The 25,091-nt window shown below is 39.9% G+C and overlaps 1 protein-coding gene across 8 annotated transcripts in view; it reads right to left on the reverse strand.

Moving 5' to 3' along the window:
* The window catches only part of vps13b (vacuolar protein sorting 13 homolog B), a 310,547-nt gene that overhangs the window by 172,375 nt on the left and 113,081 nt on the right, over window positions 1–25,091 (reverse strand). For all 8 annotated transcript variants that reach the window (XM_075464765.1, XM_075464763.1, XM_075464764.1 and 5 more), the window contains exons 20-21: window positions 3,953–4,062; window positions 489–621 (exon numbers count right to left, since the gene is read on the reverse strand). In XM_075464765.1, the coding sequence (XP_075320880.1) occupies window positions 489–621; window positions 3,953–4,062 (243 nt within the window). The remainder of the gene's footprint in view (window positions 1–488; window positions 622–3,952; window positions 4,063–25,091) is intronic.

A 25,091-nucleotide genomic window follows, 5' to 3' on the forward strand; every position in this document is an offset into this window, starting at 1 on the left:
CAGCTAGCGTGGAAGCTAACGGGGGCCCAACGCAGCTTAACATCCAAGATTCTATATACTGTGTTTTCATGCATGCTACATTCAGATTTCAAATAGGGATATGTTCTGTGTTTGTTGAAATATTGTTGAAAATGTTAATTTTCTAAAGGATAAAGTATATGCGATTAAAATGCGATTAATTTCGATTAATTAATTTCAAAGCCTGTAGTTAACGCGATTAAAAATTTTAATCGAGTCACAGCCCTAATAAATAATTAACAAAAACTAAATGAAATGCCCTAGAATTGTTCCTATGTTTTGTAATTTGTATTCATTTGTGCTCAGTTATTTATTCTTCAACGTATTTGTTATATTTCTACATTTATTCAGCTATCTTTATTTTCTTATTCTTATGCAGTTATTCTTTTTAGTGGCACACCTATGATTTCATATAATGTCTTTATAAGATGCACAGTTCCTCAGGCAAATACTAGGATTAGTAAACCTACCTGTTACTGTCTTGGTTTTCACTGGGCTGCTGGCATACTCCGAGGCCTGATTGGAAGGCTGCTTGGCCAATGGCGTGCTCCCTACTGACACCTCATCCTCCCTCCTCTTGGCCAGAGAAACTGGACCTGGATTCTGCAATGACATCACAGCATGACTGAGCACCCCTGTAAATTGAATATGTTATTCTATCCCAACGTGAATGTGCTTGTGAAACTAGATTTTGCTTTAATTCAATCCTTGAATAAAAAAAAAAAAGTATCCCATCAGGTGCGCGAGTAAAAAAAAACTATCAAAGCATTGTTGACCGTTGCCCTGGGATAACTAGACGACTTTCAGGCTCTGAGTTAATAAAAAAAAAACACCATGCTTAACACAGTGCAAGACAGAGAGGCAAGCGAAAAGAGTACCAGGGAAGAAAAATACAGCAGAACACAACACCGGCCTCCAAGATCAACAGAAACCAGTGACAGCTCGTTGTTTTTTTTTAGCAGTCTCCCATGCAGGTCACTCACCCACCCACCCACCCAAACACAACACACACACATGCACACACGCACACACACACACACACACACACACACACACACGCACACACACACACACACACACACACACACACACACACCTTGGCTGTTAATAAGATGGCTGAAAGACAGAAGAGTGGAAGGTAAAAAAAATAAGAAGGTCTAAAATAAGAAATAATGTGAAATCCCTCTTAGTATCAGCCCGCAGTACCACTAGGCTATGATGCAGCTGCATAAGGCAGTAGGTCAACCGTATTGCAGCCCCTGTATCAGTTCAGTTGTTTTTCATCACCAGGTTGAGACCCAGACACATGATGTGGTTATGATTAAAAATGGGCTCCCAAATGTGAAGCTACTGAGTGAGGTATGAGGTATGATCCTCCAGGGTTCTTATGTCTTATTTACATAAAGGCAAGCAAAAATACTGGTGGGATTAACGTGAAAATAATTCAGTTCTGTTGAAAACAAGACATGCAAGAATGTACTAAAATGCTTCTGTGACTGCACTCCTTTGCCCTTGTGCCATGATTGAGAGTTTATTATTGTTAGCATGTAGGTATATGTATACTTAGGTCTCACCCCGTGCAGAGTGAAGGATTTTCAATCAACCAATGTAGACTGGCCTGCATGCAGTCCTCAAAAAAGCTAACAGTTGAAGAGGGAAGATCACAACAATTTCATTGCAAAGAGGACAAAGTGCCAAAACAGCAAAAGATGAAGGCACTCAGACAGTAGCTGCATCAGATGAGCTTTATCATTTCTGACAATTTAGCTTACTCCACCAAGAAGCAAATCTTTGTCCACTTTGAGCTGGGTCTTTCCAGCAAAAACAAACTCAAGAGCAGCCTTAACCTCAGCTTGTTCTACAACTATCTGAAGCTGGGGCTGGTAAGTGGTATCAAAAATATGAAACACACAACCGTGTGTTTGCAGAGCTGTGCAAACCATCAACACAGAGCTTAAGTGCCGGTATAAATGGGCCCAAATTCTACATGATTTTCTCTTGTGCAAATTAGTATGTGTGTGTATTATGGAGCCTTTGTGTGGAGCCTGCCCAGCTCATCGCTTTGTCTGCATGCCAACCACCTTTGCTGATTGGACCAATCCCATGATCCAATCAGCGGTCATAATACATGCCGGTAAGAAGTTGTTTATTGACCTTATTGGAAACCACATATCTAATTGGGTTTAGCTGTATCATCTAGTGACTCTAAACTCTGGTTGAGTTTGATCATAACAATTTCCAGTACACAAACTGCCAACAAAAAAAAAAAGAAAAGAAAAGATGTTGGAGGATTTATAAAATTGAGAGAAAATTATTTGTAAAATAAATATCATTCTGTTTGCAAAATATTCATTTAGACAGAGAATACGTTTTTGGCCACATTTTAGTCAAAGGCAGAATCCATGTCCAATAAACAAGGTTCATTCCTCTCGACATAACACACGCAAACTCCTACCCAAGAAATGGGGGGCTGGGTCATTAAAAATGGACCATTTGGTTCCCAAAGATTTTTTTTTGCCTTCATTACTCATTTCCCCAGCCATCCCTCAACTTATCTGATTTCTTCCGTTTCCTGCTCACTCTGGTTTCAGTTTACTTTTAATTCCACCTCACCTTCTCAGTACTGTCCTCTCCTCTCTGCTCCACATTCTCTCTTACATTTCCCCATTCCCCTGTGTTTCATGTAATTCCCCTCTCAGTTGTTTGACATCCAATCACTGATATTCCTAATTGTGCTCTGTTGCAATAATCTTTTTTTGGTGCCTTTTGGAACTTTTGTTTTAATTTCTCTATTAAAATGCTGGGTTCATGTAAGATATGCTTCCTTGTTCATACCCCAAAATGTTCCCTCCCTTGTCCTGTTTTCCTCATTTTTCAGTATGACCAGGAATACAAATGGAAACAAGTCTGTGTCCTCTCCATTGTCCTTCACATGCCATTGACCGTCCTTCAGCTGAAGGCCTCTCTAAACTAGCCAGGCCTTGAGAAGTGGCCCTGACAGACAGCTGAGGTAGACAGCTTCCCACAAACACAAACTTCTGCTACAGCATGACCATAAACACAGAAAATTACACAATCTCATATATAGCAGCCAGTGTTGTGTATCCTTCACATTGGCTGCAGTTCATCTCATAACATGTGCTTGCCCTTGTACAATTACAACCTCCAGAGTAATTATCCCTCTCTTTTTTGTCTGAAACATATATATATATATATATAAATACCTTTCCAAACTACAAGGGGCATAAAACAGAGCAAGATTAAAAGTATAACAACACAATACATTCAAGTAATTTGTGAATTTACAAGGTGAACCAATGCTATGTCCAAGGCAATCAAACCGACTGCGTCTGTGTGCGTGTATGAAGTGTGGGCACAGAGCATTCAGTGTTCATAACCATCACCATGACCCGTCAAATAAACAGAGAGAGACTAGATGGAAGACAGGGTGCAGAACACATGAAGAAAAGTAGCTGGGAACCAAGTCACGATTGAGGGAGGAGGAAGTCCAGATTTACATTTACTTCGGGCTTTTAGCTAAAGAAACTCCGAGACATGCTGCGGTAGTTATCACTGCAAATACTGAATAAAAGCAAATTACAAGTTTAAACATGTGAGGTTCCTGCACAAAGGAAAATAAGGAAAATTGTTTATGGATCATGGTGAAATGGAATAAAAGATTGGCTTTGATTTGTCCAGTATTAGCAGTTAAGTACTAAACTCTAAAGTTGAAAAACAAAATGCTAAATTAGTGCTGACTGGGGATGGCTGGGCTCATCCTCAAACATGGGGTAAGACGCTGAGACATCCAAGGGGATGCCTGCTGAAACTGCGGTTTGACCCCATTTAAGCAGCAAGAAATTGGATGAATTAATGAACCACAGGTCTGTAAGACAAATTGACAGATATTGTTCAAGAACATGAAATCAAATACCTGTTGCTGTTTCCTGCCGCTCCCTTTGTGAGGCTGATACAACAACCACGTGCAGAAGATTGGATCCACATTGACGCCTATGCCCTGGACACTGACCAGCAGAACTGCGCCTGGAAAGCAAAAAAACACATAAAGAAAGGGAAAAAATAAATGTTTCAACAAATTAACTAAGAAGATGAAAACCCATGATTTAGAAAAAACAAAAACAAAGGGGGGGGGGGGGGGGGGGCTCTTAATGATGAGAAGCCAAGTTTCTCAGGCATGGGTTTGACAATGTTACAGTTCAGTAATCATACGCTGCCAATTCAAGAGGATCCAGCCAAAGATAGGGACACAATGTGTGGAGACCAATCTGCCTCCTAGATTGATATGAATCACTGAAATCAATGTACGGTAATAATAATGTTAAAGTGACTTAGGGCAAATCTCCTCAGGCTGAGTGTCAGGTTCTTCCACTGCGGCACAGCACAGTATACACTATCTCCTATTGACCTGCTGGTGGGTATCAAGACTGCTTGTTGGAGAGCAGCAAGGAGCACAGTTTGTTTCAATTGTGCTGTTCAAAGTGGTATCACACTAAGCCAAGAATAACATTTTCTTTTGATAAATTTCAATGAAACCCAAAACTTTCTTTGGGTTTTGGTTTACTCTTAAAAATAATCTTTACCAACAATAAGCAGGCCCTGAGGTAATGCATTAGGATCATATCAATAATGATTCCCATGCCGGCAGGATTAGTGCAGAGTCTCTGGCGTGCCGTGGAATGTCCCAGAATGACGACAGGAGGATGTTTCAGCTCTAGAAGGTCTTTCAGCAGTTTAATGGAGCTTTGGACAAGACTCCGATCTTCTGTTTCAGGCCCTGTTTCAGGCCCTGAGGCATGTGTGTAAGTCTGAGTGTGTAAACGTGTGTCTTCACCTTCTACAAAGCCAGATTGCCTGCTGCTTCCCTAACATTTTAGTGTCTTTAAAGCATGAACAAAGCACAATTCTAAACCCTCCCTAAGCATACACACATACTACCAAAGACACTTACACATGTTTTTATTACACCAGCTCTCCAGTTTGGCAGGAATAGCTCCCTCCTTCATTATTCCCTGTGAACATTGAATATAAAACTGCTCTAATTTGCTCCACTTTTACAACATTCAGTGAATTGTGGCCTGTGAACTCGTGTGTGTGCTTATCTATGTTTTGTATGCGCAGAATTAAGTCAATGTTTCATGTCAAACACACATTATATTTGGGTATATTTATACCAAACCTCCTATACAATCATTTATGGGTAAGGTGATATTATTTCCATTGGAACAAGCCAAACTACCTAGCAAATCTTCCCCTGCAGCCTGATCTAGGCATAAATCTTATTAGGGTCTCCTCCCAATTTTCTTTCAATGAATAAATTTGCCACTTTCAACATCCTTGTTGGATTTGAATCATTCTTCCAATTTATTCCATAACCCCTCTTTCTGTACTTCTTGTGTACAGTGCATATTACGTTCCCTTTTCTTCGAGAAAACAATCTGTTCCTCCAGTCTTCCTCAGATCCCTTTATCAATCTTTCTTAAACCAGTATTCAAACCTTACTCGTCATCCTCACAAGAAATCGTACTCTAACCTCAGCCCTGTGGCTTGAACTTCTATACCACAATGTGGCTGCTTAATAAGCTTTGGCTGTGGTTGCAATGCTGGGGCTTGACTTCAAGTGGTTTCAGCATCGCTCAAGGCAGCATAAGCAGTTTAGGACCCAAAAGGCTGGGAACAGGCAGAGCTGTGAAGATGTGTTTGATGAATTGAGCCTAAATTGTGGTCCATGGGATGCACTGAGCATGACTAAGCGCACTGAGCAGAAATGACTTCTTGCAAAATAAATCATCATTGCATGGTAAATGGATTGTTAATTTAAGAAAAAGGAGATGAAAAAAAGTAGAAAATGTATCTCAAGGTTTTACACAAAATGTCAAACTTTTGAAATAGATTGACATAACAAGCTGCATTTTTTAAGGTGTCAATAACATTTAAGGACATACATACAGTATTTAGACACTATCTATATGCTCTGTCGTGCCATAGTCAGTATATTAAGTACAAATAGTTGAAGTCTTGCAAGTTGGTTGCTTAAATAACTCCCTATGTATTCACAGCGTTTTCTGTGTCAAGTCAGCAGCTGCTGTCTGATTGCATCTGTGTCTATCCGTTTGGTATCTGTTTATGACAAAAATGACCATGTTGGTAATTCACATATCCACTCAAAAGCTCTCTCTCTTTCCAAGATTAACAAAGCCAATGTTTCTCTCTCAGCTCTCTCTGCCAGTTTGACAGTGACAAAGAAATAAAATATGTGTTGACCTGGCTATTGAGGCTTTGAAGGCCAAGAGTTTACCATTCACACTGTGTTCTTGTTTCATCATTGTGTTGAAATAACTGTCTGAGAGTGACACGTCCTTTGAAGCGTGTAGCACCATGAAAGGGCCTTGCATGCTTAAAGGGCGACCTCGGCAGCAGGCTAACTGTTGTTTTTCCTCTGCTCTAACAGGGTGGCATTTGGGTAATTACAGAAAGTGATGACAATGATAACAAAGGTGTTTTTCTTCCTTCTTAAATGATTCCTGAAGAAAACACCAGAAAACTGCTCAGTGGCCTCGACTCTGAAAATATGTACAACCACAGAATGTGCTGTGAAGACACACTTACGCTGGCTTATCCACAGTGGACCTATTAATGTCAAAGGTGTTTTTTTTCCTTCAGTGGCGAAAGACCAGTAGAGTTAAAAGAGAGCGTGGGGCTGCTGGTGTTGTTTTATGGCTGTCTGACATCAGGCCGCTCATGGCCTCAGGCTACATTAGGCCAAACAAAAAAAAAAAAAAACGCCTTTAACCTTTTAGCCTCATCTTTGTTCTTGCCAGTTTCTCCTTTTCTGGGTCAACAGTCCCAGTAATCTATAAGACACTAATATTTGTTCTCTTACTGTTTTGTTTTGTTTTGTTTTACCTATAACTGACATTTCTGAATGCAAAATATGCTTCTGTTCTATCACTGTATCCATGAAATTCAAGAAATGGGGAGTGTTTAGGTCAGTGCAAGTTCAAAACCAAGTCCCACATCGGAGACTACGGGGCCCTGATTGCAGTTACAGAGGGCACAACCTCTCAACTACAGGGCCATGACCCCAACATTTGAATAAGAAGCAAGCAGGCGAGCAAAGAGAGGTGGGAGGTGCTCTCCAACCACCCCCCAGGTAGTCTGTGTGTATTTGGGGGGGTGGGAGGGATTTATGTCCCAGCCAGCTAATCACCCCCTCAGAATCGCTTCATTGTTGGACGTGAGGCAGCGCAGGGACCCTGCGTCCAGCTTCTCCAACAGAAAATAAATAAATATAGCCCAATCCGTGTCAGCCAGATGACTTCTGACAGGTTTGGTTAATTTCTAAGCCAAGTAGCAAAACAAAACATTACGCCAGCGTGCAGAGCCTACACCGCCTTTAATTGCTTTTCCGATGAGCTCATGACTTGAAGGTGTCCTGGAGCAAGCTATGCAGCTCGACAGGTGTTCTTCTGATGTGTACATGTGTGTATGTGCAAGTGAGAAAGAGAGAGAGAACTGGAGCTGCTGACACCATTAAAAAAGGACTCAGCTGTGTGTGGGTGGGTGCAGGAGATGTTGAGTGAAGGTTAGGATATATATTTTTGAGTGTACATGCATCTTTTGAACACAGTGTTTCTATTTATCTCCAGTTAGCATGAGCTGTAGGTCACTGAACAGGCACGGACACCTTCTTGCTACTAGTCACACAAACACACACACACACAAAACACTGTGACACATATTCTTTGTGTTGCTGTTCCCCTGCTGAGCTGCGACCCAGCAGCCCAGGGCAATGCCGCCACAGGAGCCCAGGGGCTCAGGAAGGACACAGGCACGTTTGACTGGAAACAGACCCCGGCCTACGGAAAGCCTGCTCTCATTCTGGGCCTATTTAACTCTCTACACTGGAAGCTGGTATATACAGCATGTATCTATGTGAATGTGTGTGTGGTTTACAGAGAATATATAAGCCTACATGCCTAAGTGTGTGTGCTTTTCAGTAAGATCCAACAGCGGTAGCTTGCAGCTGACAGGCAAGACCCACCTCATAAAGGTTGACTATAGCTGTGGGTATAGTAACAGCAATGGGAAGTAAGAAAGCTGGAAAGTGATTGAGCCAATGAGGAAACCAACAAACGACAGACAGAGCGCAACATGGAAAGTATTGGAAAAGCGCTGAAAAAAATACTAAAATGTTGCCGACTCACTTAAAGAGAGATAAAGCAAACAAGAGAAAGACCAGAACATGTCGATAGAAAATGTACATAGGCAGAAAAAAATACAAAATGGTGGATGACGAAGTGTACTTTTAAGATATTTTCCTAAAGTACATGGTATGTGAATAAGCCAATACGCTTCAGAATTGGGTCATGGATCTTTATGATCTTTGGAGCATGAAAATAAGTCTCACTACATGGAGAGTCTGTGAGCCAGTTTTAACACAAACACCCTAATGCAGATGAGCAGAAAAAATGGTATGTGCTGTGCATGTTTGAAAGGGCCACATATATAGTGAAAACATCATCCATAGCATCATTTGCTACAACAATATGAGCACATCATGATGTACAATATGTCAACAAGAAAGTCAAAATAACAAATACTGCAGGGCTCATAAAAATGGAGATCTACTCTTCTTTCGTTCAGGACAGAAGCCCCCTGTTTTCCATCTGCTGGAGCTGGTGACTCACAATCAGAGCTTGCTGGTTTCACCCCTTACTTCCCTGGTTCATTATGAATCCTTATGATAAACTCATACTTAACCCCACATTATCCCCAAATGTGTTTCTCACTCATAAGTCACTTTGGATGAAAAATGATCTGCTAAATAAATGTAAAATAATTACATGACTATAGTACTAGGTATACCTCCCACGTAAACGCAAAGCAGAGGATGAAGCATTGCCAAATGTGCTTCCAAAGCAATTTCCTTCCGTGGCAAAGAAAAGAAGATACGATGACACGTATCTTAACTTTGGCTTCATCTGTTCAACGGTGGGTAATGAGGAGAGACCGCAGTGTGTTGTCTGTCTTAAAGCGCTAGCTTGTGACAGCTTGAAGCCGAACAAGCCAAGACGCCACTTGGAGACAAAACATCCGGAGCACAAAGACAAGCCAGTTGAGTTTTTCAGATAAAAACTCGTAAACTGCCGTGTTCAGCAGTCATTTGTTTTTACTAAAGCTGCATCAGTAGCGGCAAATGCTCAACTCGCCTCGTAAAAAGTTGCCTACCGAGAGGCACAGTGTAAAAGGCCAAACAAGATAGCGGAGGAATTAATACTTCCCTGAGCTATGGACATGGTCTCAACTATGACTCTGCAGCCTAGACTTTAAATAATTAGACCGTAAAGGCGGTTTGTTATTTATTTCTCATTCTAAAACAAGTTGTAATGGCAACAGAGAAAGTTTGGGAACCACTGCCTTAATGCATGATCGTGACCCCAACTGAACATTTTAGGTGAATGTGGGGTTCTGCCCCAACTGTGTTTTTAAAAATTCTCTTTTAATGAAAAGCAACCGTTACAATGGTGTTTTAAATATCCTTAAACAGACCACGCACTAAGTAGGTGACCCCGGGGAAAATGCAGATAAATGGAATGAACCGCAGGCCAGATAGGCAGTCGAGGTGCTAGATGCGCAGCACTGTCAAGCTTCAAATGTTGATAAGAGGCTCCATGACCAGACTGCTTCTGGTTGATTCCTAGCCTTCATAAATCACCATCAACTCTAAAAATGTTGAAAGGACAAACTGACACTGCACAATTGCTGCCCCCAACTGGTTTGGAGCACTCCAGATGATGTCTCCAACTAAAGATACTCCAGGCTCACAAAGACAATTAAAACTTGCTCACTTCAAACCCCATCAATAGAAAATGCTTACAGTCAAAATGTAACGTGGCACAGCCTTTTGTCAACAAGATACGTAGCTAGCCTTCTTAATGAGAGACGAAACAGACTTGGTCCTGATTGCATTAATGTATCATTACCATATCCATCATGGACATATGGTGTGCTGTGTGAACTTTAAATGAGCCCCCAGTATAATATAAGTGGGACAGGAGAGACACTTTCTGAGCTCATTAAAATAAACAGACTTCTGCTTCTGCTGCTACTTTCCCACAGAAAGCTTCAGTTTTACGTAGTTACCTTGAAAGTACCTTATCACTGCTATCACTCAGCTGGCTCCATGCACTTCCTCTGTAGTTCAAGCTGAGTTCTCTCAGTTTGTCATGAAGAGAGGGGGAGTATAGCAATCTCACGTCTGCCTCTATGTGCAGTTGCTTCCAAGTATCTTATATGAATTACAGTGAAACACGTATAAAAGTTGACAGAAAATAGCAGCATTTTAAGTGCTCACAGTTTTGTAAGAATGTTAGATCTCAAGCTCAAGCCTGCCAATTTACATCATTCTGTCATTCTCATGCTGATTTCTTTTTGTATAGTTTTGTTTATTTGTACTGATTAAGAGCCGCAAATATGTCACCAGCAAAATCGTCTTTCTTTTTTTTTTTTTTACACTTTCTCAGTTGCAAACTCCTGGTTATAGTTGATATGGATTGATTCCTAAAGCTAATTCAATGTGACTGCAATTTTAGATTGTGTTTTCATCACCATCATTAACCATCATGTGAGTAAGGCTAATATGTAATATAAACAAAAACAATGCAATAATGTGGCTACTTTTTCTTTCCTTGCTTGGTCTTACGTCACCTTTGACTGTTTTCTTTTCATCTGTCAAATTTCTGCAGTAGACCGTCCCTTTTTCCATCTCCATGCTTAAACTGTCCTGCGTTGTGATCCAGCTGCCTTTTGCAGCAAACATCTGTTGGGCCTGCAAATCTGTCTTCTCCAGTTATCCCCTTCAGCTCACTCCCACAACCCTTGAGTTTTTAGATAGCATGAAGGACAATCAAGGACAAAATCCTGCCTTTAATTACCTTCGAGTCTGTCCACATCCCTGTTCCTTCAGTATTTCAGCTTGGCCTTTTGTCAGTTCAGTAGACTAAGAAATGATCTGAGTGACAGATCAAAGTCCGATTGCAGAGATTTGGGGTCAACTCAGGAAGCTGTGAATGCTGCTCTGAAGAGTCTGACAGTCACATAATTATATGCAGTGGATCTTCTGTAAATGTCTGTCAACCCATCTGGAAGTGATCCAGTCATTTGGTCTGAATATTTATGTCAGGTAATTTGTAAACACAATTTGTCTGCAATAGGTTCAATTTCATATACCATTTTAAATTTGCCAATATTTTTGAAAGGTTACTGATGAGAAATGGTCACTTTCTTTTTTCTTTTGTGTGTTCTGCAACTCAAATAATCAATAAACGAATGCAGTCAGCATTGAGAAGAGTTTTTCCATGGATGTTTATTTGACTGCAGCTCACATCAGCTATCAATTTGCAGTTTGTGTTAGAAACAAAATGTTGCTGTTGCTGCCAGAAACGTGAGGAAAAATGATTTGTTCATGGGAAAACCTATAGTGCACAAGTTCTAAGTTCTTTGTAATAAAAACATCCAAAATCAACAGATGGGAAATTGGGCTTTCTTGTAACAAGTAATGTTGGGATTCATTTCACTATTATAAAGTCTGATTGATATGCATTATATTCCATTTTTAGATTTGATTCCAAAACTGTAAAGAAAAATAATTGAATAAAATAGAAATGAAAAAAATACAGGTAAATTGTTCAGAAAAGATAAGTAAACATAAATGAAATAAAATCACTAGCTTTTCACACAGCAATTTCACGCTGATGCTCAATGTGTTCGTACAGGCATGTCCAACACAGTCACATATGCAGGTCCTGGCAGAGAGGCATTCTTTATTAGCAAAACGGAAGCCCGTCTAGTGGGAGATTGTAGAGCCTCAATACTGTAATGGCCATGGCCTCTAAAGAACCTGTCCATGGTGGATTAAGTACAATTTAAAAAGGTAAGTATGCAGTTGTGGTGTCATGCAGCTTTACGTCAGTGCTAAACAGAGAAATATCAATTACAAAATGTTCTCAAACTAAAGAGACGCATTACGCTGTCCATTACTTTAGATTTGGTATCCCGCTGGGGTTCGTTTATGCTCCAGGTAAATGTGAGGAAACACTGCATAATTCTCAAGCATTGCTGTGTTCAAGTAGTGACCGAAATGCATCACAATCTCTCTTGCCCTACTGAATCCACTATATAGTGAAAATAATTGATTGGATGAGTGAGTAAGTGAGTGGGTGAGTGAACGGGAGACATTTCAAATGTGGCACAAGAGAGAATGTATGAAAAGGTATAATGGTCTTAACAAAAGGGTCTGCTCAGAGGCAAAAAAAACAATACGTTAGTCAGGGACTCAAGGTTTCACTCTGATAGATATAAAGTTAGTATAAAGTGCTGTATCTGTATAATACACTTAGGATTGACATCATACACCTTTATCTCCATCTACATAAACTTAAAACTGAAATTTCTGAGAATCGTGACAAACAGGAAAAAAAGAGGCTCACACTGAAGAGAGAAGTCTGAGCCTTTGCTTTTGCTCTTAATTAACCTAGACCTTTACGCTTGTGCTGCTAATCATATTATAGTTAATTTAGCATTTTCTAAATAATAAATAATAATAATAAACATAGGCTTGGTTTGGGAGAACTCAGAACTAAATGTGGTGAGAGGGCAGATGTTTGTATCAGACGGCTTATATCTCACACTGTTGTCCTCCCCCCTTGCTCCTTTCTCAGTTTCAGTCACTGAAGGTCCATGTCTCAGTTCCTTCTCCCACTATCCAACTCATCCTCTTCTTGCTTGCCACAGCAGATTGAAGATTACTCCTCTTAAAGACATAGTCTTAAGTGGTTGCACATTTGAACCATTGAGCAATTTGGTCTAATGGTTTCAGGATGGGATATTTTAGCTGCTACCCAGAAACGAAGGGATAGGGGGATCAGGGGGTGTACACCCAATGTAATACTAGTGCTGATTGGCTGCTTATGACAGAAGATGGTCAATGCAGTGCCAATGCTACGAATATGAGCTCAAAAAGAGATCAGGTAAGAAAAGACATTAACGAAGACAAAGTATATCAAAGTATAAAGGAACATTTGACAGATGATTTTTTTTGTGTGCATGTGTCCTGCACCTTCAAAGTAAGAGCTCCTTTGCGTCTTTGGTCTGTTATTAGCTACTGTTGAATGAAGCCAACACTTCTCACTGACAGCACAGTAAAGGCAAAGAGCTTTTCTTGTTGTTGAAGGGTGTCATTCCCGACTGCACAAACACTAGGGATAAAGAGGAAGTGTTTATACCCATCACAACTGTATCTAATACACTCAGACATCACATACACCGACAAAACATGCACCCACACTTAAAAACAAGATCCTTAGACCACCTGCAACACAGGACGTCCAAACTATTATCAGCTGCCCTACATTAACAAACCATGACATAAAAGCAGTGATGAGTCAGCCATTCTAAACACACTTGAAATGCTCCCCAGACGGGCTTACAGCAGACCAGTGGGACATATTGAGAGGAGTGGGAGATGAGAGGATGATAGGAATCAAGAGCACAGGGGAAGGGAAGCGAAAAAAAAAAATAAAGGAAATGGTGGGAGGGACGACATGAGTTAAGACAAAGGAGAAAGGGAGGAAACCACAGAGAATAGTCATATATAGGCTTTGAAGATGGAGAAGTGGCATCAGTTGTCAGAGAGGTTGCGTTTATCTTCATTCACAACACACTAACTGTACAGCCAATAAAAAAAAAAAAAAACTCTGACATTTATCACTTTTTTATGTATGGAAATCTTAAACTCGATAAAATGCTCTACTGTCGAATTTGATGAAGTTTAAAATGAAAACAACTATTTTACTTTGAGACCAAAGTGGTTCAGGTTTGAAATGTGATTAGAGAGTAGGAGAAGTGGGACAAGATCACCTGACCGGATCAGCTGTAAGTAGGATCATGATTAACTTTCAATGGCACCTTGAAAACACACCCTTTCAATAGTCAATAATCTGGGGTCGTGTCGCATTACCGAAATCTCCTAGAAAAATGTAGCCCAAGATGTCATTTCCTTTGTTAAATTCCACACGGGGCATGACTCAGGCCAAGATTTCAAAGAAAGCAGCAAAACGACATATCATTGCAAACGTGTTCAAATACATTCTTAAAGTGTCACTAACATGTGAACAGCGTGCCTCTGGAACAGAGGCCTGCATTGACCATTGATGGCTGTGGCTGCTCATACAATACATCTTCAGATGTAAATGGGAAAGAAGACATGCTTTTTCCACGCTAATTCATACAGGCTGACTGGGCCAACATAGATCTTTTTATCATTATCATTTCACCTTTTTTCCTTACCTGATGAAGTTACAAGGTTCCATTTCAAGTTCAGGTTAATGTATCTAAATTCTGAGATTTGGGACAGGTGATCCAAGATGGGCATCTACTATTATTAGAAACTCAATAAACATGGTGGATCAACTTTTAATTATAAGCCAGAGGAGGTTGATAGAAACTAATGTATACTGGCTATTAGTGTCAGGAACAAATCCTTTCATCTACAGTCCTTGTATATGCTGCAAGGGGAAGAGAGTAATGCTAGGTCTGCCTGTGTTTACTGCCTGTTTATCTAATGGGCATGTGGTGGACTGGAAGGCCACAGCAGGTCAAACCACACACAGCGAGAGGGGTCCAGGACCCCCGGAGGACCACTCAATGTGATGAGATTTTACAACTACTGCTTGGTCTATGACTACTGTGACTGCATGCACAGGTTTGTAGAAACAGACTGACACATACACACTCATTCCTGACTCAGAGTGATGATAGTTTATTACTACTGTGTTAAGACTAAGTGCCCTTGGGCAGGAAGATGAGTTGAGGCTTCCTGTGGACCTTAAGGCCCCCAAGGCAAACTGATGGAAACAACTTTGGAAAGGGTAAGAACATAAGCACAACATTGCCTTTTTTTATCCGCCTTGTATAAATTACAGAACATTGAAATACATAAATTAAAGCTTATTCCTTGATGTATCGTTGATACCATTAGGTATAAACACGTGTCATCGTAATGTACTTTTTTTTCCCTTTTTTTTTTTTTTTACACAGATCAAAGAGTATAGAAACATTAAAAAAAAAAAACTGAGAATACAGTATGTTTAACTATGAACAAGTAAAAGATTAATTTCACATAGTTGCAACCCTTACATCAAGCATCAGACTACATGTTTCATGCTGGTAAGAGTCCAGCTAATAAATGAGAGAGGTGCCTTGTATTGCGCGCGGTTATACTGCTACCACCTGTGTGATCCTAATCTTTAGCATCAGTTTCTGTACAGAGGAGAGCTTTGTGCCCACCAGAGGGAAAGAGTGTAGGGAATATTGAGAAAGTCACTGGCAACAGGCAAATCAAAGGCAAAGGAGTCTGGTTTGTTTTCAAACGGCAGAGTGCCTGAGTGAAGAAGGAAAAAAAAAAAAAGGCTAAATAAAATAAACCTTTAATTTGACTGAAATTGGAGGCAACAAGCGCTGCTGTAAGAAAAGGCTGTGAAGTGTGATTTCTTGCGGTTTGGGTTAATCCTGATTGAGGAGCCCCTGAGTTGAAATGTCAGCAATATGAGACTAAAACAAAAATAATTACATCCAGAGTTAATGAACACAACTGCCCGAGGCACTGGGGAGGAATGAGGAGGCAGGGAGACGGGGAGCGCGAAAGAATAAGAGAGAGAGAGAACACTCTAATGAACAAGTTTGTGAAGCAGTTTGCCCTAATGTTTCAAACAGAGAGCTTCAAAATCATAGACCCATATTTGTCTTTATCCAGGCAGCTACACTGCTAAGTCCACTCAGTTAAAAAAAAAAAAAAAAAAAAAAAAAAAAAAAAAAAAAAGTTAATATGGAAGAATCCAATTATCACCAAATTGCCAGAACTGTGTAACACTATCAGTATTTTCAGAATCTTTTAGTAAGCACGCTTTCTCTTCACTGGTTACAATCACAGGGCAATCAGTTATGAAGTGCACAATTGAATTTTTTTCTTGTAGGGATGTCTCCGTGTACGTGTGCATGATTATTTCAGTACACTCCACCTCAGTAAGTCTCTCTGTAACAGCTGGCTAACAGTGCACAGCTGCTGGAGGGGGATGCGTCAAGGCAGAGAGCCTCACAGAAACAACAAGCTTACATCAAAGAGTGGAACATGATTATCAACCTTTATCCTATGAGTGTACGAATCCTCCCTGTGTCAAGTGAGTGACGCTTGAGCAGAGGGAGGCAAGGGATAGGAGATTTGTAAAAAAAAAAAAACAAGATGACCACAAACTGGTATCTTAACACAAGCCTTTCTTTTGGTATTCTTTCATTTCTTGACCATTTCACTTGTTCTGTTTAATTCTGCTTTCTTAAAGGCGGGGTAGGGGTTCTTTTTCTGGAGCATTTTTTTTACATATTGCTTGAAATACTCTTCACACCCCCATTGTAACCAATTAATTAAAAGTTTTGACACAAAAAGGAAAAGTTTTAGTGGCCTCTAGAACGTACAATCTAGGAAAAACAGTATCCAATCATACTGAATGGACCGTTAACGATGATTGGATTCTGATGCCGTCTATCAAACTGCAATCTGCTCCTCCCTCCCCCTCCTTCCCCCTGTGCGCGTACCCTTCTTCGTGAACAAATTACGCGTCCAGAAGCTTGGCAGAAAGCTAAACTAGAGCCAGCCTGGCTAACACCTACCATTATTAAACGAATAGTTATCATATACTATATACTAAATACTAAATAAGGCAACGATCGATGCTTGCTGTCAGAACAGCGCTCGTGCACCTTCGTGCTCGTGAACAAGCATTGTGCGTTCATGTACTCTAGAGGCGTGGCTTCGGGGGGAAATTCTGAAGAAAAGGGTTGGGACTTTTGACCTGTGTATTTTCAAAATGCAGCTTCGCTGGACACTTTTTGGTATTAAGCTTAGGTTTACAACATTCATTGTCAACATTAAACACAAAATTATATACAATGGCTGATTATCTCCATGGACCATGACGGTAGAATTTAGAGCAACACAAAAGTGTGTGAACCTCATAGGTGTGCACGTCTGACTCAGTTTGAAGTACACCGACAATTTACTGTAACTTTAACTTACACTGACATGTCATAAAACATCACTAAAAGAGAGGCATTACTTGTTCTGCCTGAAATCCGACTTCAGCAATTTTTTTAGTTTGACCTGCAGGTCAACCCCCCAAAAATATCTGATTTTATTTCCAGTCAAGTGAATGCATCATTCAAGCTGCGATAACAGACACACTGGTTTGGAGCATGGCCTGTGTTCAATGTGGAAGTCTTTACTCAGAGAAGAAGAAAACTAGCATTCTATGATATTTGTTAGGTGTTACAAAATAAAGTCAAAGGAAACAGAAAAGAAAAAAATAGCTAAGGAATTTAAGCTATGTATAAAGAGTTTTTGATTCGCACAAGCTGCTTCTTAAAGGCAAGGCGAGGCAAGGCAGTAATGATTATCAAGTTGTGAATTGCCATTTTACAGTTACAACTTGCTTCCAATTAAAAACATTGTTGCAACCATCTGTCAGTCCCATCTACACATCCTGAGTGTGTATAAATGATCTGTGTGTGTGTGTGTGTGTATGTGTGTGTGTGTGCACGCGCATGTACTTGTTTTTTTCTATAGTCAAAAGGTCCAAAAAACACACTGTTCTTGCAGTGTCCATTACGATTTTTGGAGATCAAATGGTGAGCTCCACATGTTTAAATGGCTTTTTCAGGGTCAAAATTTGTTTTTTTATGTAGGGGTAGACAAATAAACATAAGCATAAACATGATCTGTTTCCACTGTCATATGGCTTTCTTGTGCCACAGTGCCTACACACCGTCACGGTTTTATCCACTAACCTCTTTCCTTCATCATTATATTTGACTGGGAAGCCAAAATGCTTCCATACAGGGGATTTAAATGACGCGGGGCATCATGTGTGTGCCAAACCGAAGATATTGATCCGAAAATATCACAGATCAATGATGATCCGTTGCACCACTAGTTTTATGGTAAGGTTTAGGACAATGGTTAAGGTTAGGCTTTCAGCTGTGATGCTTAAAGCTGCCGTCGGCAACTTTTTTTTAGTCATATTAGCTTGAACTGTCATGGGATTCTGGAAGTAGAATATTAAATAGGCTGTTTAGGAAAAATCCCAAATTCTGTAGCTCCCTCTGAAGCCTGTGATTATGCTTGCAAAAGTCGAGCGCTCCCGGCTGTTTTTAACAAATCAATTTAGGGTGGAGGAATCCTACCTGTCAATCACAGCTTGTGCACACGCTGCTGAGCGTGAGTCTGCCCCAGCTTGTGTGCGCGCACACTGGTGTGAACTCACGTGCACAACCTCGTCCACAGAGGGGGAGGGGTTTGGGGGGCGATTCGGAGCTTGTTAGAGGTTGGGGGAGGGACCTGAAAGTTGTGTCAGTTCGAATTTTCCGACTTAGACTCGGAATTTTGAAAACCCTGCCGACGGCAGCTTTAAGGTGAGGGTAAGGGCCTAGGAAATGCACTATGCCAGTGGTGAACACAAAGATAGAAAAAGAACTTTGTGTTTGCATTTGTGCGTGTGTGTGTGTTCTCAGTGATAACAAGGAGGTCTTAATGAGACTAATGAGGTTATAAGGTTATGAAGAAAAACATTGGTGGCAACAAAATGACAAAGGTCCGCTGGAAGCTTTTCCAACGTGCCTCAAATAAACAGTCAAATGTAATTATGGGTAAGAGTTTGTTTTGTCATGGACCAATATGATAAGATAGTATATTCTATAATAAAAATATTATGATACTATATCATAAACTCTGACCACGTAAAGTATGCAGCCAGTTGATATGATGAAATGGTGGCATTAGGGTCCGAATTTGGACTGTACAGCCAAAATCTTTCTCCATACTGGCTTCTACATCGTAACTTTGCGGAGAGATATGTACCTGCAGATCAAAGGATCGATTCTGCTTTTGTTTTTTCTGTTTTTTCCTGAGATTTGTGCTTCCAGGGCCAGTAGGGGAAACAATTTATGTTGCATTTCCTAAATTTAGCATGCATTTCCTGCCCAGTCACCTGGAGAGCTTCATTTATTTTCAGACCCTCAGTGATAGAGAGATAAAGCCTTGTTTTTTTTAAATTCAATATAAAAGTATTCTATCGCCTGCATCTGAAAATGATCACATAAATGCATTTATATTAAAAGAAAAGTTGCAAAAGCAATCCCGTATACTGTCAAATGTAGTTCTCCTTCTTGAAAAAAAAGGTATCGCCTGAAAGTTGGCGCATCTCTAACCATAGATGCAGCAGAAATTGTCATCTGCTATGACACACATCACATGTAAAAAAAAAACTAAAACTAAACGTGGTTCCTTTTTACAGTGGCTTCTCACAGTGCCCTTTAAGCCTTGTAGGATAAATAGGAAGAGTATTAGACCTCTTCCCGAGGAGTCTAATTGAAATGTATCTATTTTGGATTCATTTGGAACCATTTTGATGCATTAATTTTTCTGTATTTTCAATATTCTAAAATAAAAGTATAACATGTCATTGGCATACACTGACAACCAAACTAGCTACATCTCTTTGGAAGTAATAGGAAATCATTTTCAGAGTATGAAAATAGTCTGGGTGCAGTCACTCAACTTTTTCAGCTCCAGAGGACCTAAGTAATAAAGACCAGACAACAGGGTAAAATGAACAGATCTCTCAATCCCAAGCCCAAGGGATGGTCAACACAGCGCATTACCTAACCATGAAGGCTTAGGTTCAGCTTGTGTTTTTGTTGGTGTGAGGTCAGGAACCAAAACAAGACTGGATCTGACAGATAGTGTTGCAAAATAGGAGTTCTGCTGCAGCAAACTATCCAAGGCATGGACCTGACCCCATAAAGTAAGTTGCAATCAAAAGTTGCGCATGGATTGTGAAATACTTAACACTTATTTTCGTGCGAAAAAGAAAAGAAAGTTATTGTACATCTTAAAGTCGTGCTTCTGGATGTGAAGATACTGCATACTTCACACATGCTCTGTACTGCTACTTCCTGCATCTTTTGCAGGGTCCATAACATTTTTTACATTTGCAAGTGCACATGCTGGACAGAAAACGCACATCCATTATGTATAGCCTTACAAAATCAAACACACAGGGAAACACACGCAGATTTGTAGTAGAGTAAGAAATATTCAGTCAATGCTGTGGATAATGGACCTGACGTCAGGCAGACCTATAAACCCAGCTCAGGTGTGGGTTTATTTTTCTTGGACATATCAGACAAGTCATGAAATAAGAATCTCATTGACAGCCTCTGGCCTCAACAATAAATCTTAATTCTCAGTTTCAAAAACGCTAAGTTAAACTGCTGTTCAAATAAACCCCGGCAACTTCAGGCACGCAGGCTATCGTGCCGTGTGACAGATCTGTCTTACCACCACGACTGGTGTAAGCCTCGTCACTGGACCATACAGTGTATGTCAGCGTTGGTGGGACTGCTTGTTACTATTTAAAAAAAAAAAAAAAAAAAGCTTCTCTAGAACATATTTCACTGTTTTTTGCCCCTCATTTCCTGCTTAGTGACACCAAAAAGACAATATAAGGGCATCAGTCGGCATCACCACACTGATTACTTCAGTGCTTATGGGTATAATGAATTAAATGTTTTCAAAAATACATCTTTACATTTAGATTCACGTAATTATAATGCAAGGTGTGCCTCTGATGTGTTCTTGAGTGCCCATACTGTATTTTTATCAAAGAGTTTCAATTAAAATGCAACGGGGCAGGTGTGACTACTTACAGCTAAAGCAAACACATCTTAGCTGAGAGCCAGAATGGGGCCTAAAAGAGGCGTACCCCACGTCTCCCACTAGAGTCGGGATCTATTTAAACAAACTTAACAAGAGAATGTGAGCACCCTTATGGAAACTCTGATCTCTGTTCACGAACATTTTGGAAAGGCTGGAAATTAGCAGCGTAGATAGTAAGTTGGTGAGCTGAAGGCAGACAGAGGAGATTAAAAGTGGGAGCGTCTCCTTTATTTCTGTTTTTACAACAGACATAATAGATCCACTTTATCATTTAGACAAGCAGCAAAGTTCGTGTTTGATACAGTGACCCACAGCTAATCCTTAAGCATTTCTCAGTGTAAAAGACAAAAGGGAACTCTAATCACAAAACAAACACTCTTATTTCATCAAACACTCATTATTTCATCAACTCTGTATCATCATCATCATCACACCACCAGCCACTAAAGTGAACCCACAAACAGCTGTCTCACAATGTTAACACTTCACATCCATGCGTCCAAACCATAATGAATTTAATAATACTTACAAATTCAATTCAATTCAAAAATACTTTATTTATCCCAGAGGATACATATGGACGTATAGAAACATGTTCATATATAAAATCATTTTTAATTTATTGTTTCTGACGGTGATTCCACAAACTGTCCGAATTATTCTTGGTAGGTGTGAAATGATGAGTGTAATTGCTGCAAACACTAATACTCACAGATAATGCTGCATGATGGATGCACTAGTGCTTCTAGAGGATAACATATGGAAGGATTAGGAGGGGAACGTTTTTACGGATCACAGAGATTTCCGAGGATGTAAGCACCTTGGTGTCAGTGTCACATTAATTCATTTTCTTGGTTTTCATCATGGCTGTTGTCACGATTCAGAGCTCTTTTCTATAAATCAACATTTATGAGGTGCTTTGAGTTCATCATTTAAAGTTAAATATGGGCATGTACTGGGTGGGATATGGAAGTGATCCATGTGAGCACATTTCCAGGGAGATTGTTATCTATAAAGTGAACTTTACCAGAAGAAGTGCATGGGCACAATTTTCTACGTTTATTATCTTTAAAACAGTACACCAGATGACTGACGTTTTTAGATAATTTTCTTATTAAATTGTTCTCTCTGGGACATCTATTAACTCTATTAACTTCTTAGCCTGTTCTAAGGCCCTAACCTCTCCAGACCTGTTGGTTCATAGCTCTCCTTTCATAAAGTTGAGCTACACTCAGCTTTCAGCATCCTCATCTCATGGCTCCTCTGTCCTCCTTGTGACCTGGAAAATTGTTTCCAGCAAAAACTTTTGAAGGATCTCTAAAGTCCTAAAATGCATCCAGAGGAGAGAGCAGGCGAATTGCAGGAACAATAAGAGAAGATACAACAGTCTATTCTTTGCAGGATCTTCTTTTTGGAATCGAGCTAATTCTGAATGGGGTGTGCCACTTTAATCCTATTCATTTACCCGAGTCAAAAATAAAATTATGTTTAGTCTCAAACCAATTTTCTACTCATCTTACATAAACAATTAAGGTGTTACATCCAAATATTGGTCAGATGATGCAGTTTTGACACATATAGTTGGAATGAGGTTAAAATGATGCTGAGGCAAAGCCTCTTTTTGACAAATGCCTCTCAAATTGTCTCCTCTCTCCTCGTGTCCGTCCTCGCCTCATCTGCTCGTATCCCCGGTGGGAAGGGACTAAGACACAAATAGATGGGTCGAGTAGAGGAACCGAGTGTGTGCAAATTAGGAAATGAGATAAGGGGATAATCTGTGAAGTAGCTGGCTTCGACCTGCCTTCAATGCTTTACTCTGTCTGGTTTCATCTATTGTTGTCAAACAAAAAGTAGTGTTTGGGTTATACCCTTAATGACACTCTATGTTTTAAGCATTGTAAAGCATGATAGTAGTACAAGGGAGCTGAGCAACAAAGCAACAGTCTCAATTAATCAGTTAATTTACCCTCACATAGGGTTTAATGCCTCTGGTCAAAGTAACGGTATACACAACGTGAACAAGATGCCTATGCTAGGTTGCTGGTCTCAGATATATGTATATCATAAGGCCAGCGCAGAGACAAACGAGACCCAAAGAAAACCTAAAGACACTTTAGAATCACCAGTTAGCCTACAATAAATGCATGTTTTTTGGACTGTGGCAGGAAGCCAGAGTACACGGAGAGAACAACAGCAGCACTGGGAGAACATGCACACGATGAAAGGCCGCACCAGATATTCAAACTGGGAACCTCCTTGCTGCGAGGCAACAGAGCTAACCACCGTGCAGCCCTCTCACGTGAAAATGGCAAATAAAAGCAAAAAGGCAACAAAGTCAGGGCAAGGAAAACCTGAATATTCCTGACATTAGAATGTATCATTCTTAAAATCAGATAAAGACTGAGAGTAGTCTGGAATTTATAAGTTCAACTTAAGTACCAGATTTGAAGTCATGTCTTGGCCAGATTTTATAAGATACTACTGAAATTTTCCTTTGAACTCTGTACCTTGATCTCAGATAGGGATCATTTCACTGTAAAACATGGTTTTATAAATAAAGCAAGGCCACTAAGACATAAATTATCATTATTAGTGTAGCTACAGTGACATAAATTATTGGAAATTAAACAAATCTCGTATGAGCTACACCAACTTAATTAAACACAGTTAGACTAAATTGAGCCATTGTTCAAACGGGACAGAGGAGCCACAGTTATAAAAACATCTAAATTTTCTTCAATGTAATATTTTAGAAAATAATCAGATTGAACTCTGATGAACTTGAACCTAAGTTGACAGTTCCTAAGAGCCTCACCCATTTTGGTTTGACTCTTTGCCAAAACCCCATAAAAAGTTCAACCCAGTGAAAAAAACCAAAAATATAAAACAAACATAAATTCTATCATAAACTAACTTATCCGTATGCATTCGTCAGATTCTCTCCTCTCCCTCATTCTCTTTTCCTTGCCAGCATGTCAGAAACACAGACACATCTGTGCCCCCTTCACCACTGTGGAGGTTTATTTGACTAGAAAATTACCCTCCGCATGTTTAACATATCTCCAATATTGTCATCACCAAATATTTATTTGTAGAGAAGAGGACCTCTGAGTGGCTAAATTCCTTCTGCTTTGCAGCACTTACACAACTTTTTGCATGAGATCACAAACGCACACACAAACTTGCACACAGCCAAGGCTACATATGTTTATGAGAGTATTTCACACAACCATCTAACATATTTATAGAGTGCCTGTGTGTATTCGCCTCAGTGAAAATCAGCTTAATTTGGAAAGTGAGAGTAGTTGCATGATTATATCTATTTCCCCTTGTGTAAACAACGGCTGAGCTCCCTCCAGATTATTATTGAGTTTTTATCATTTACTCAGAGAAACACTAATCAAAATGTTTCATGTAATAAAGTCCCATTTTGGCTCAATGACAGTGGCAGAAACTCTGTAACTCCTTTACCAGTTTTCCAAGATCAGAGACCTGAATTTGTCATTCAAATGTGGCCCCCCCCCTCACATAACGTGCTGACACAACTTGCAGTTTCTTCCTTACTTGGTTTCAAAAGGCTCAGCCCCCAAATAATGATCGTTTCAATTTAAATTAGACTTTGTGACCACTGAAACCAACCATCAGTTTGACAGTGAAGAGATCTCAACTGAACGGCCCACCACAAGGGGGCAGCGATGTAACAAGGACCTTGAAAAGACCAGAGAGACCTCCTCATCAAGATATGAGTTAGGAACAAGGACTGGACAGGGAATAACAGAGTAGTGGTTGACAGAGGTATGTTTGGTGGTGGAGAGGCAGGGTAAGACCAAAAATAAGGATTAAAAAAAAAGAGAGGAAAGCAGAAAAGTTATGATAAAGGGTAAAAGGCAGAAGGAGAGACTTCGAAAAATAATCAAAGATTGCTATTGCATATATACAACTGTTTAGACAGCAGGAAATAACACTGGAGATTATTGGCACCGAGTGACCAGTAAAACAAAGCAGCATAAATAAGAGAAGCTTATTGAAAGACCATCAAGATAACTTTTACTTATAAGCAAAAAAAAAAAAAAAACAAGTGTTAAAGAATGTTATCGTCTACTTGAAAAACAGCAAGGGAGCCAAACCGTATAATTTTTTACAGAGTGTATAACAAGTATTAAAGCCTGAAGGTCATTGATCTCTTTTGAATGGTGGTGCAGAGAAACACAGATGTGTACACCCACAC

This window comes from Odontesthes bonariensis, chromosome 5 (assembly GCF_027942865.1).
Source record: "Odontesthes bonariensis isolate fOdoBon6 chromosome 5, fOdoBon6.hap1, whole genome shotgun sequence".
NCBI classification, from domain to species: Eukaryota; Metazoa; Chordata; class Actinopteri; order Atheriniformes; family Atherinopsidae; genus Odontesthes; species Odontesthes bonariensis.